Source organism: Hyperolius riggenbachi, chromosome 5, assembly GCF_040937935.1.
Source record: "Hyperolius riggenbachi isolate aHypRig1 chromosome 5, aHypRig1.pri, whole genome shotgun sequence".
NCBI classification, from domain to species: Eukaryota; Metazoa; Chordata; class Amphibia; order Anura; family Hyperoliidae; genus Hyperolius; species Hyperolius riggenbachi.
Window position 1 is genome coordinate 415506714 of NC_090650.1, and position 15041 is coordinate 415521754.

General features: G+C 48.1%; 1 protein-coding gene across 2 annotated transcripts in view; it reads right to left on the reverse strand.

Moving 5' to 3' along the window:
- ANXA13 (annexin A13) overlaps nucleotides 1-15041 on the reverse strand; it is a 76663-nt gene that overhangs the window by 42010 nt on the left and 19612 nt on the right. Inside the window, exon 1 of one of the 2 annotated variants that reach the window (XM_068237994.1) lies at nucleotides 2873-2988. The exons of the other annotated variant lie outside the window; for it this stretch is intronic. Coding sequence (XP_068094095.1) covers nucleotides 2873-2890 — 18 coding nt within the window. The 5' untranslated portion in view covers nucleotides 2891-2988. Of the gene's footprint in view, nucleotides 1-2872; nucleotides 2989-15041 lie in introns of those variants that run through there. 2 annotated transcript variants of the gene reach the window in all.

Here is a 15041-nt window from a genome sequence, read left to right on the forward strand (position 1 = left end):
GCACGCCGCAGCGAAGAATGGGAGTGGTCACATACTGCAGTGGGCATGTCCATAACATACAGTGGGTGTGGTCAATTAAAATTTCCTAGTAAGAGTGCAGTCCAAAGTCGGTGGGGCCACGTTTTCTCCCCGGGTATAAGTAAAGTGACCCTAAAAAAGCAAGTAGGAAATGTCCCCCCCCCCCCCAAAAAAAAAAAAAAAAACACATTAGCCAGTGTTCTCTGGCACAAAATAGTGGTAGGTATTAGATTGTGAGCTCCCCAGAGAAAAGTCAGTGACATGACTATGTACTCTGTAATGTGCTGCAGGAGATGTCAGTGCTATATAAATACATAATAATAATATGGTAGGACATTAGACTATGACTATGGTAGGATTAGAGTGTGAGCTCCTCTGAGGACAGTCAGTGACATGACTACGTACTCTGTGAAGTGCTGCAGAAGATGGCAGTACAATATAGTACAGCAGTATGGCAGCACGGTGGCATAGTGGTTAGAGCTCTCGCCTTGCAGCGCTGGGTTCCCGGTTCGGATCCCAGCCAGGTCAACATCTGCAAGGAGTTTGTATGTTCTTCCTGTGTCTGTGTGGGTTTCCTCCTGGCACTCTGGTTCCTCCCACATCCCAATAGCAAACGATACAGATACGTTAATTGGCTTTCCACTAAAAATTGGCCCTAGACTACGATACATACATAGACATATGACTATGGTAGGGATCAGATTGTGAGCCCCTCTGAGGGACAGTTAGTGACAAGACAATATACTCTGTACAGCGCTGCGTAATATGTTGGCGCTATATAAATTAGTATAAGTACAGTATAAAGTAGCCAGGTCTATAGGTGTCCCCAGTATAGATAGCCAGGTCTATAGGTATCCCCAGTTTAGGTAGTAATCATGGGCATAACTAGAAATCACTGGGCCCCCTTGCGAAAATTTGGATGGGGCCCTCCCCCCCCATAGGTGCCAAATAATCGTAATGGGGCAGCATTTCAGCATAAAATAATCGTAACGCAGCAATGTTTCACCAGAGAATAAACGCAATGAGTGCAACATTTCACCAGAGAATAATCGCAATGTGTGCAACATTTCAGCAGAGAATAAACGCAATGAGTGCAACATTTCACCAGAGAATAATCGCAATGAGTGCAACATTTCAGCAGAGAATTAACGCAATGAGTGCAACATTTCACCAGAGAATAAACGCAATGAGTGCTACATTTCACCATAGAATAAACACAATGGGCTCTATTCTCAATGAGTTACCGCATGAGTTAAATTAGGTAGTGATAAACACCGACCAAAATATCTCCATTTTCAAATTCACAATTTTTTTTTACCTCATGCGGTAAAAGTGAGGTAAAAGTGTGGTAATTACCTCAAATTTATCTCCAATTTGAGATTCTCAATTGAAAAGTTGGTGTTAATTAAGGATGTTTTTATCACCTACAAATGGTAGGTGATAATTATCACTTCTCTGCTTTTGGCCTTCAGGATGGAGCCTATTGAGCTTTGTTTGCTCGAGTTTATGTCAGTTTTACATAGAAGGCAGAAAAGACGAGTGTGTCTAATCTCAAGGCGCACTTTCCGACCTCGTACAGTCTTTTAGATGATTTAATAGATGCCGAGGAGGAAATTCTTCTCTGCTCTAAAAGATAAGCAACAGCATAATTACCTTTAAAGAAAAACATTTCTTTGTTACAGCTGATACAAATCCAGCAAACAATCTCCAGTGTATGTACTTCCTGCTTTCATGGAAGCAGACATGGGGTTAACATCCTGTGTTTACACATTAGCTGCTCTGCTGAGGCAGCCAGCTGGCAAAGCTGAGAGGTCAAATTACAGTTGTGATTATTCACAGATGAGGGGGAAGGACAGGCTAAATTATATACATACAGGGTGCATTTATATATGTTTTCCTTCTGTCCTGTGCAAGAGTTGAGGTCCCACTTTAAACGTGACAGGCTTTCCTGGGTCATCTCTGTGTAATGGGTGGCAAGTATATGGGCTGCCCTACAGTGGTCAAAAAAGCTTTATTTCCGTACCTATTACTGACAGTTTTATCACCTGTTTTATCACCTGTTTTATCACCTGTTTTATCACCTGTTTTATCACCTGTTTTATCACCTGTTTTATCACCTGTTTTACCGCACTTTTATCAAACATTTATCACACTTGGTACATTTTTAGTGAATACTCACTTTTTTCACTATTTTTAGTGAATTATAACTGGAGGTAATTTTTCACCCAAAAAAGAGTTACCGCACATGGTTTTGTGAATAGAGCCCAATGAGTGCAAATTTCACCAGAAAATAAGCGCAATAAGTGCAACATTTCACCAGAGAGTAATCGCAATGAGTGCAAATTTCACCAGGAAATAATCATACAGTGGGCAGCATTTCGGTGAGAGTTGGAAGGAGGGTTAGAGAGGGTGGGCAGAGAGAGAGAGACATAGGGTAAGCAGATAGACAGGTACAGAAAGTGTTAGGGCTGGTTCAGACGGACGCTTGCGGAGCGCTTACCGCAAGCGTTCGGAACGTCGTGTTAAACGCTCCCATTCAAGTCAATGGGAGCGTTTGCACTGAGCTTTTACACGAACGCGGCGTTTGGGTCTCGATTTTCGCTTGCGTTCATGGCCGCCCTGGAAGCTACATGTAGCTTCCAGGGGCGGCCAACCGCGATGGGTTATGTCCCCCTAGGGAAATAAAAACGCTGACCGCATACAGACGCGACAGCTGCTGAAAGCCTGACCGCGCAGCAGCCGCCGCACGTCATCAAACGTGACGCCGCGCAGATGTCCATGGGAACCAGCCCTAACAGTGTTCAAGAGAGAAGGAGCATGGGCAAAAGGAACACAACAGAGCATTGTACATTACCTCCTCCCCTTCTGTCATGTGTCTGGCTGGCAGGCTGTCTCTGTGCACTCTGCTGGGCTGGCTATGGCAGCTATGTCCCTCTGGGTGTCTGTGAGGCAGGCTAGAGGCTGTCACTGGTAGGCTCGGGCTGCAGCTCCTCTCTCTGCTGTCATGGTTGGCTGCTCAATCATTCACTCGCTCTGTCTCCTCGTCTCTGTCCAGCTCTGGTATTTCCCGCCGATGCCACACATGGTGAAGATGCAGAGACGTCAGGCCAGCGTGAGTACGCCTGACGTCTCTCTCAGCATCAGGGAGCTGTAGGGGGAGCAGGGGAGGAGGAAAAGGGGGGCGGGCCAAAGCCTCATAACTCCGGCTGCTCTTTGAGCCTCAGGGTCTTTCTCAGTTATGTGGTTGGCAGCGAGCGGAGTTCTAGGAGCCTCTGTGACCTGGGCTGGGTAGCTGGTGGCCTGCTGCCTAGGCTGGGCGGCTGGGGCCTGCTGCCTGTGACCCTGGGGTAGCAGGTGGGTAGCTCAGCTGGTAGGCGGCTGGGGCCTGCAGCCTGTGACCTGGTGGCCTGCTGCCTGGGGCAGCTGGTGGTGGCCTGCTGGCTGCTGCCTGAGCGGCTGGGGCCTGCTGCCTGTGACCCTGGGCTGGGGCAGCTGGTGGTGACCTGGTGGCTGCTGTCTGGGCCACTGGGGCCTGCTGCCTGTGACCCTGGGCTGGGGTAGCTGGTGGTGGCCTGCTGGCTGCTGCCTGGGAAGCTGGGGCCTGCTGGCTGTGACCCTGGGCTGGGGCAGCTGGTGGTGACCTGGTGGCCTGCTGCCTGTGACCCTGGGCTGGGGCAGCTGGTGGTGGCCTGCTGGCTGCTGCCTGGGCGGCTGGGGCCTGCTGCCTGTGACCCTGGGCTGGAGCAGCTGGTGGTGACCTGGTGGTATCGCTGCCTGTGACCCTGGGCTGGGGCAGCTGGTGGTGGCCTGCTGGCTGCTGCCTGGGCCTGCTGCCTGTGACCCTGGGCTGGGGCAGCTGGTGGTGGCCTGCTGCCTGTGACCCTGGGCTGGGGTAGCTGGTGGGGTAGCTGGTGGTGACGTGGTGGCCTGCTGCCTGTGACCCTGGGCTGGGGCAGCTGGTGGTGGCCTGCTGGCCGCTGCCTGGGCAGCTGGGGCCTGCTGCCTGTGACCCTGGGCTGGGGCAGCTGGTGGTGGCCTGTTGCCTGGGCGGCTGGGGCCTGCTGCCTGTGACCCTGGGCTGAGGCAGCTGGTGGTGACCTGGTGGCCTGCTGCCTGTGACTCTGGGCTGGGGCAGCTGGTGGTGGCTGCCTGGGCGGCTGGGGCCTGCTGCCTGTGACCCTGGGCTGGGGTAGCTGGTGGTGACCTGGTGGCCTGCTGCCTGTGACCCTGGGCTGGGGCAGCTGGTGGTGGCCTGCTGGCTGCTGCCTGGGCAGCTGGGGCCTGCTGCCTGTGACCCTGGGCTGGGGTAGCTGGTGGTGGCTGCCTGGGCTGGGTGAGGGCGCTGGCTGGGTACCTGTCTGTCTGGACGAGTGGAGCGCTAGGTAGCGTAGCTGTGCGAGTGGGCAGGCTGCCAGTGGACTAGTAGCTGAGACTGAGAGAACTGGTTGGGCTGCAGCAGCTGCTTCACGTGTCTGTCTCCCGAGTCCCGACCCGACCTCCTCGTGCTGTCCTCCTGTGTGATCTAAAATGGTGCCCAGAGAGGAGGAGGAGGAGACACTTTTCCCAGGCTCGGCTAGTCCATTCAAATGGGGGGGCGGAGCATAGGAGGCCAATTTACTTCATAGCCTTCAGTGCTCTGCCTCTGTCAAGCCACGCCCCCCTCCCCGTATGTGCAAGTGGCTCTGGCTGGCTCATCACTCAGCCCGGCAAGCAGCTGAGTGTAATGAGTCAGACCAGAGGAAACCATTGTGGATGGTGGCGGCGGGGGAGCGCTTGCAAACTGTAAGGAGACAATAACTGCTTGCTGCAACGGCGCTCCCCCCCCCCCCCCACACACACAAATATAAATAATTTAAAAAAAAGTCAGAAGGGAAAAAGAAAAAAAAAATTATAAAAATTATTATATTAAACAGTGGCCACCCGACCCCCCCCCCCCCGAGGACCCGCCCATGGCACCGGCCCACGGGTGCCTCTTAATAGATACGGCCCTGGACAATAGGAGAAAGAGAGCGCTCACCAATTGGCCTTACAGTCTAATGCTAAGTTTACATGATACAATTTCCTGGCAGATTTACTGCCAGATTGAATATTTCCAACAGGTTCAATTTGATTTCCTATCGATTTTCTGTTGACTTCTGTGGAAAATCAGATATTCAGACCTGTTGGGAAATTGTATTGTGTGTACCTAGCATTTGGGGTTAAGGGATAGTACAATAGGTGAAGGGAAGCTGTGTATGAGATGGTAAAATGGTGGTCGGTTGCCAAGGTGTCCTTAGAGAGGGAGTATGCTTGCCTGAAGAGGTGAGTTTTCAGATTGCACCTAAAAAGCGGTAAGTGTGAGTGAGTGGAAGATGTGTTGAGGGAGAATGTTCCAGAGAAGGGTTGAGGATCGAGAGACGTCTTGTAAGCGGGAGTAAGAAGAGGTGACGAGAGAGGAAGACAGGAGAATATTGTTAGAGCGGAGATTGCGCGTAGGATGGTATCTGGAAATAAGTTTATTTAGACAAGAAGGAACAAAGTTGTAAAGAGCTTTGTAGGCGAGAGTGAGGACTTTGGATTGTACCATTTGTGTAACTGGCAGCCAGTAAAGAGACTGACAGAGAAGGAGAGAGCTGGAGGAAAGGTGGATGAGGTGTAACTGGCAGCCAGTGAAATGACTGACAGAGGGGGATAGGGGTGGAGAAGCAGGAGGAGAGGTGGATGAGGTGTAACTGGCAGCCAGTGAAATGACTGACCAGGGGCGGCGCCAGGGGGGTGCTCGAGCACCCCCTAGAATTGTCCAAGCACCCCCAAAGCACCCCCTGGAGTGAACTGACTTCAGGCGTCTAAAAGACGCCAAGTCAGTTCACACAGCGGCAGCCCGGAGCAGCAGGCAGGGCTACGGTAAGATGGCCGCCCGAAGCCCTGTTCTGTAGACTTCGAGTCTGCAGTGCCTGGCTTCGGGCGGCCATTTTCCCGTAGCCCTGCTCTCAGCATGCAGGCAGGAAGTCTCGTGACGTCGGGAAGGAAGAGGATCGTGGGTGCGCGGGCGCTGCGCGCCACAAGGAGGTCGGGACAGGAGGTCGGGACTCAGGAAAGAAGGTCTTCTGGCTGTAGGTGAGTAAATGGGTTTTTCTTTTCTTTTTCAGGTGGTGCTGATTGTGGTCAAAACTGCTGAGGAAGGATTGTGCATATTGGGGTCATATCTGCTACGGATTGTGCATATTGGGGTCATATCTGCTACGGATTGTGCATATTGGGGTCATATCTGCTACGGATTGTGCATATTGGGGTCATTTCTGCTACCGATTGTGCATATTGGGGTCATATCTGCTACGGATTGTGCATATTGGGGCCATATCTGCTACCGATTGTGCATATTGGGGCCATATCTGCTACCGATTGTGCATATTGGGGTCATATCTGCTACCGATTGTGCATATTGGGGTCATATCTGCTACTGATTGTGCATATTGGGGGCATATCTGCTTCCGATTGTGCATATTGGGGGCATATCTGCTACCGATTGTGCATATTGGGGCCATATCTGCTAACGATTGTGCATATTGGGGCCATATCTGCTAACGATTGTGCATATTGGGGTTATTGAACATGTTTTTTGTTCAAATCTGCTCACATTACGTGTATTTTCTTGAGAAAACCTGCACAATTGTGTGAATTTTCTGGGGAAAGGGTCACCAAAACTTGGGCCCTCTGTCTTTGCGTTGCACTTTTAAAGAGAACCCGAGGTGAGAATAATATTGAGGCTGCCATATTTATCTCCTCTTAAGTAATACCAGCTGCCTGGCTGCCGTGTTGGTCCTCTGCCTCTAATTCTTTCAACCATAGACCCTGAACAAGCATGCAGCAGGTCAGGGGTTTCTGACAATATTGTCAGAACTGACAAGATTAGCTGCATGCTTGTTTCTGGTGTAATTCAGTTCACTACTACAGCCAAATAGATCAGCAGGGCTGCCAGGCAACTAGAATTGTTTAAAAGGAAATAAATATGGCAGCCACCATATCACTCTCACCCTGGGTTCACTTTAAATTACAGTTAGCCCCGCCCTCATCCAGTCATGACCACGCCCATTTTTTGACACGCCGCGCTTCGCGCGCCGCAGGTCGTCAGCTCCCCCGGAAATTGGTCCAGCACCTGCATAGCACCCCTTAAAAAAAATTCCTGGAGCCGCCACTGTGACTGACAGAGGGGGATAGAGCTGGAGAAGCAGGAGGAGAGGTGGATAAGGTGTAACTGGCAACCAGTGAAATGACTGACAGAGGAGAATAGAGCTGGAGAAGCAGGAGGAGAGGTGGACGTAAGCATGCAACTGGCAACCAGTGAAATGACTGACAGATGGAATAGAGCTGGAGAAGCTGGAGGAGAGGTGGATGAGGTGTAAACTGGCAGCCAGTGAAATGACTGACAGAGGGGAATAGAGCTGGAGAAGTGGGAGGGAAGGTGGGTAAGGTGTAACTGGCAGCCAGTGAAGAGACTGACAGAGAAGGACAGAGCTGGAGAAGCGGGAGGAGAGGTGGATGAGGTGTAACTGGCAGCCAGTGAAATGACTGACAGAGGAGAATAGAGCTGGAGAAGCAGGAGGAGAGGTGGATGTAAGCATGCATGAAAAAAGGGAGCCGTGAAAAAAGGGCTCGGGGTATTAACGAATTTGGCGCCAGGTATTAACAAAATTTTGTAACGAGAATCATCGTTGTCAAGCTTTATTAACAATAATTACGGTTCCAAAAAACAAACGAGAAATAATAACGAATTAACCACTTAAGGACCAGGGGATTTCTGTGTGATCTGTGCTGTGTGGGCTCTCCAGCCCGCAGCACAGATCGTGAATGAGGCAGGGTGATCAGACTTCCTCCCTATTTTCCCCACTAGGGGGATGTCCTGCTGGGGGGGGGGGGTCTGATTGCCGCCGCTCTGTGTGGCCGAGCGGGGGGGTCCTCAAAGCCCCCCTCCGCAGCGATATCCCGTGCTCTCTCCCCTTACCTCATCAGATGGCGGCAATCCCCGGCCAATCAGAGGCCGTGAATCGCCGATCTCCTTTACGTATTGATGTAAACAGCGGGGATTTCTTCCCCGCGTGTTTACAATTAGCGGGGCTCACAGACTGTTCACGGAGACACCCTCGGTGAACTGACATGGAACCCATGGAAACACCACTTCGATCTGCCGACGCCTATCAGCGTTAGGCGGTGAATTAATATCAATGTTAAACGTCGTAACGTTTTTCAGCAATACTGCTTATCCAAACCCTACCCTCACACAGAACCCTACCCTAGTGGCGCCTAACCCTAACCACTCCGGTGGTGCCTAACCCTAACCAACCCCTGGTGGTGCCTAACTCTAAACACTCCCCCTGGTGGTGCCTGAAACTAAACACTCCCCTAGTAGCACCTAACCCTAACCCCCCCAGTGGTGCCTAACCCTAACCAACCCCTGGTGGTGCCTAACCCTAACCACCCCCCCTGGTGTTGCCTAAAACTAACCGCCGCCTAGGTGGTGCCTAACCCTAACCACTCCCCTTGGTGGTGTCTAACCCTAACCACTCCCTTTGGTGGTGCCTACCCCTAACCACTCCCTCAGCAGAAACTCCCTTTTACATATATTAACGATAATACCTTTAAAAACGTAAAATCTGTACTTATTAATGAAATAATATGACAAAAACTTTACTGTTGTAAACTTCTAAAACGATAACTACCTCAAAAACGATTACGTTACAATGTTATTAACGAAATTTTTTTGCTGCGCCCTTTTTTCATGCTTCTTTTCGCCGTATTAACGATAATTGCATTTAAGTCTATGGCGGTGCCCTTTTTGTCCACCCTCAGCCGGCGCCCTTTTTTCCTGCTCCCGGATGTAACTTGAGTACCACCTCAGACTGGAGTGACCCTGGTAGAGGGTCTAAGGTTGGGTGGGTGCCAGAGGAGACACTTCAGGGAAAGAGGCTCCATGGCCATTCATTTTTTTATGTTTTCACTATTATATATACAAAAATTAGACTCCAGGAAAGTACTATTTAGTATTAGGACTATCATTTGTCTCATCACTTTACAGTATCTCCACTTCCATGTTTGCTTTAAAATAAATGGAAATAAGTCTAAAGCTATTCCCTGGGCTATGCTGGTCAGTCAGCAGAAACATCTGTCCAAAAAAATCCTCAGATCACGTGTGAAAGCCCAGGGCAGAAAATATTTAAGGGTCACCGTCACCGATAATCCAAGACAACAAGGACCAATACAGCCTTTAAACTTTAGCCACAATCTTACAAAACAGAAATTTGCCTTCCTAAAACAGAAGTTATTTGTGGTGATTCAGGTTGGAGTGAGCATATGATGTCTCCCACGATGCATCACTGCTGTATATGCAGATCGACTGTTTGTTGTCCCTGTAAGCTAACCACACCTCCTGGAATGCAATGATGTTTCAGCTTGTTACTATTACAGAGCCAAACTAATCCAACATGCATGCAGACTATTTCAGATTGGTCGATCCTCATCAGTGCATGGCATGGAATAATATGGCTCTATTGGTTAGGACTTGAAACACCCAGAGTTACAGAGTACCCAGCAAGCTCACGGTGAACCAGAACTCCTAGGAGTGCGTAAGGGGTTACAAAGGACCAAAAAGCCCTCTTACTAAAATGTTATGGAAAACAAAAGTTTGCCTTCTTAAAACAGAAGGTATTTGTGACTATTCTATATGCAAATCATCTTACAAAACAACATTCTTAAACGATGGGGGCTGGAATTCATCAGTGGCATCGCTAGCCCCAATGATCAGTGGCACGTGCCCCGGAGCTGTTCTGGGGTGCCCTGGATGTCCCAGGGCAGCGGGCGGCAGTACTCACCTCCGGCAGCTTGGTCTCCAGACACCTTCTTTTCCAGGCTTCTTCCCGTAGTGTCTGAGAATGAATCAGACACTAGAGATCCTAGAATCTCATTCTCAGTCGCTGGGGGACAATCGTCAGCTACAGAGGATGTTTCCAGACTTGGAGAGTGGATGGAGGAAATGAGTAGTCCCTCCTGCTGAGCTACTCAGAACAATGCATGCTCCCTATGGAGGCTCCAGGCACCACAGCTTCCAGCATGTCACCACAACACCCAGCATGCCCCATAGTGATAACACAGTACCTTGCATGGCACCACACAGCACCCAGCATGTCATATGTTTAAGTGACACTGCCTATTTATGTTACATACTGCATTTTATTTTTTTTCTGCATTTATCGAGAGGGGGGCTTCATCCAATATTTTGCTGGGCAGGCCTACTTAGAATGCTGTTTAGTTCATGTAAATGTTTTCGCTGGAGTGCCCAAAAGTGCCCCGGATCTCTTAGGATCCTAGCAACGCCCCTGGAATTCATATAAAATATTTAAGACAAGTAAAGACCACTTATACTCTTACTGCAAAGTGGACCTGAACTCTTGCACAGCACACAATGAAAAGTGTTTATTCCACATATAGTTGCTGAAGAAATTAACTTCTCTTTGCTCTTTGTTTGCATCAATAGACTACAGGAGAGCACTGTCTAGGCAGATCTCCCCATACAGTAAACACTGAGGCTTAACCCTTTCAGTGCTCCCTGCAAAGTGAAACAGTTAAACGTTGATTTTCTTTAGTAATTCCATAAATTGTTATAAAGATTTTTTTTTCCATAAAGGTTATCATGCTGTGGCTAATCCTTTACAGCAGAGAGGAAATTCTGAGTTTATTTCCACTTTAAAGCGGATCCGAGATGAAAAACTAACTATAACAAGTAACTTGTCTATATATCTTATCTAAAGTTCAGATGGTTTACAAAGCATATCTAGCTGCAAACAGCTTTAATAGAATGTGATTATTTATTCCTGTGATACAATGACAGCAGCCATGTTGTTTGTAAACATTACACTGAGGCAGGCGTATCTGTATCTTGAGCCATCAGCATAATCCCCTCTCCTCCTCCCTCCTCCCCTCTGCCTCTGAAATCATTGGCTAGTAACACCTCCCCCTCCTCCTGCCCAGACTGAGCTCCCATGAGCCCTTGCCACCGCCAAGGCTCTCTGAAAACCTGTGGGCGTGTCTTTTTTAGTTTGTAGGGAATTAGAGTATTAAAACAAAACAAAAAAAGTATTTGGCTTGATGAATGCCCTATAAACAATAGGAAAGGAACACAATTATGCAATGTGTAAAAGTTCACCTCGGATCCACTTTAAGGCAATAGATTTAGTGGAATATTCCTATGACAGTGCTGGGCTGGAGACCTGGAGATCCAGGACAAGACAAATAAAGTCCTAAACATTCTATAAAAGAGGCTTCATTCTTCTGGCTCAGTCACTGGAACTTACATGCTTTGAAGCTTTTACCCCTAATTCTCTAGTTAGGGCACTTCCAATAAAAGCCTTCAGAAAAGATGAATTATCTTAGCCATCTCATGTAAACAAATTCATATGGGAGGAGAAACCTCACTGGGTCAAATATAAATGTTTTGCTGGGTCTAATGGAAAACTAGTTGTAAGGGCGCCGAGCTGTCATCCAGAGATGGATTACGGTAAAATAGGGTCTTAGGCAAGACATCAACTTTGGCCCACCCCCCATAGCCACTGGCCACCTGGCCTTTTTCATAAGATTTGTTGGCGGCCAGCATCCACTAGGTCCTGGTCTCTCTCAGTGATCAACCACACATTGAATAACAAGCTCACTTTGTTTAAGCAATTTTTTTCAACAAATTCTTTTTTTTTTTAATATGGAACAGAGCAGAACGTTGTATAACTATCTAATGAGCGTCTTGAGGGTGGCCAAACTATAGCTTGTATCTGGATGATTATATTGTCCGTAGATAGTCTATATAAAGAAAAAAAACAATACTCTTAGGCATTAACCCTTTCCAATCCTATGCCGCGTTATGTTCGACTCTGGTATTTTTCAAATCAGGCCCAGTGTTGGACATAGGAAAACATAGCTGCTGCTAGGGGCGCTGTTGCTGAATAAAATCAAAGTAAAATCAAAGTGTTGAGCAAAGACTTCCTCCACGTAACTACACAATTACACTGGCGTGGCGTGCATGCAATTGGGCCGGAGCTACAGCGTGGGAAACCTAATACAATGGGAAAAAAAATCTTTCCGTATTGAAGTTTTAACACCTACCTAACCAATTAACCCCGTCGTGTCACCTATACTCGGTGTTAAGATTTGAGGACACCTGTAATGGCTGCCAGCAAGTAGCATTCGAATGTGATTACTAGGTTAAAGAGAAAGCGTGACCAAGAATTGAACTTCATCTCAATCAGTAGCTGATACCCCCTTTTACATGAGAAATCTATTCCTTTTCACAAACAGATCATCAGGGGGTGCTGTATGACGGATATTGTGGTGAAACCCCTCCCACAGTGTGATGTCAGGACCATGGTTCTAACAGTTTCCTGTCTGTGAACCTCATTCCATTGTGGAAAATAGCTGTGTACAGCTGTGTCCAAGTGCCAAAAATGCATCATCTCTTTCCACAGACCTCACCTGCCAGCAGTAAGGTGTCGCCATGTGGTAAATGTCAGAATGTATATCAGGGAGAGGAAAGCTTTTACAATGGGAAACACTGACTTAATTATTGTAAAAATGAAGCACTTTTTTATTACGTTATTTTTACTGGAGTTCCTCTTTAACAGTTCGGAGACCCAGCACTGTATAACTGTTGCAAAATACCAGTTTTTATAAGCAGTCTAGTGGGAACTAATCCAAAAATCCAAGAACTCTCTGAACATGTGCAATGCACTAATTTATATACTTAAGTATATAAATGAGTGCATTGCACATGTTCAGAGAGTTCATTTGGTAGCTAGTGAAAGGTGAGTTGTTTTTAATTTCCCATTTAGTTGACTCTTGGGTTTTTGGATTAGTTCTCACTAGACTGCTTATAAAACTGGCATTTTGCATGGTAGAGTAGGACTCACCAGATTGGGGACACTTTGGTGCAGTTGGTGAGCTTAAAGAGACTCTGAAGCGAGAATAAATCTCGCTTCAGAGCTCGTAGTTAGCAGGGTCACGCTAAACGGGGGTCCCTTCACCCCCAAACCCCCACTGCGACACTTGGTCACAGACTTGGTCGCTCCTGGAGGCAGGGCTAACGGCTGCAGCACTGCCTCCAGTCGCGTCTATCAGCCGCGCATCGCCGCCTCTCCCCCGCCCCTCTCAGTGAAGGAAGACTGAGAGGGGCGGGGGAGAGGCGGAGATACGCGTCTGACAGACGCGCGTGGGGCAGGGCTGCGGCGGTTAGCCCTGCCCCAACCAAGAAGCGCTCCCCCGCTGCACGGAGGGGAATTTGGGGGTGAAGGGACCCCCGTTAAGACGCGGGATAGCGGCGGTTTAGCAGGGGCACATGTGCCCCTGCTATCTATGAGGTCTGAAGCGAGATTTATTCTCGCTTCAGACTCTCTTTAAACGCGTTAAAGCGTAACCAAGAACTCCTGTCCCTGTTTTCCTGTTGTGTGCTGCAGCCCCTCTGTATTTATATATTTCTTATGGAGTCTGGGGACCTCCAGTGCTGCGTGCATGCTTAGCATAGAATTGCATAAAATTTGGCTTGTGCTGCTCACCCCTTGGTATATATATATATATATATATATATATATATATATATATATATATATATATATATATATATAAATATGCATCATTTTGATGGCATACGTATTATAAAAGTTATTGCTGTATCAACGGCAACACAGCTGAAATGCTAAAATTGTCAGGAACCTTAAGGGGAAAAAACACCAGAACCGAAAGTGGTTAACACTTGCTGCTCTGGAGAACAAATAATTTTTTAGTTTGGCTAGTACCACATGTACCTATGTTTATATCATGATGTCACATATCACTTCAGGGTGGTTTATTATCCCTCTAGATATGGGTCTTATGGGGCTACTGACTACTGTATAGACATTTGGCAAACTAGAATATAACTTCTATATTTTAAATTTCTATTCTTTGGGTACCTCCTCTCCATCCGTATGAACCTGGTTAAAGGAACAATATCGATTAACATGGTTTTTTTTTCAGTTAAGATAGGAAATGTTTGGAAAGTGCTGTTAAGTACTGGTGTATACATTTAAATACTTATCTCTTTGTTTACTGTTGTCTAATTCCTTTCACACTTTTCTGACAGCAAATCTGATGCAGAGTGGACCATGAGGGGAAGGGGAATTCCCTCACACTTCATCTGTTAACCCTGTGTGTGCAGAGAGCTCTGACTGAGCTCTCTGCAGAGAGCAGAGGAAATGTTTCTTATGTGCAACATAAACATTTGTAGTATGGATAGGATGAAGTTCGCACACTCCCAGGTTTAAAAATGTCCAAAAGGTTTTCATTTAGGAATCACAGATACAGCAAAATCGGCTGACATATTTTGGATCAAGTGTCCTTACTCATAGCCTTACCATAAGGCCAGGGGCGTAACTAGAAATCCCCGGGCCCCCTGCAAAAAAAAAAATCCCGCAACCCCCTCCCCCCGGGCCCACTCAGTGCCTTTTTGAGGGCAGGATAGTTGCAACATAAGAGGAGAGCGTGGCCGCACATCGGCAGGGAAGGGGGAGATTCCCCCCTCACCTCGGGCTCTCCTCTCAGCGCTCCCCCTCCTGCAATTATTAGTGGCAGCGGGCAGTGGCAGGCTGGAGACAAAACCTCCATCGCGCCGGAGGTATCTGATCTCTAAGAGCTTCATGCTACTTCCTATTTACACAGGAAGTAACATGAAGCACTTACTGATTGAAAACCTCCGGCGCAATGGAGGTATGTGTCCAGCCTGCCACCGCCCGCTGCCACTAATGATTGCAGGAAAGGAGCACTGAGAGGAGAGGCTGAGGTGAGGGGGGAGTGTCCCCCCTCCCCTCCGATGTGCGTCCACGCTCTCCTCTTATGTTGCGACCCCTCCTGCCCCCAAAAAGTCCCTGAGCGGGCCCTAGGGCGGCCCAGGGCCCCCCCGTGGGGGTAGGGGTTGCATCTCCTTTTGTTACGCTGGCTATGCATAAGGACATTTGATCCAAAACATGTCAGCCGAT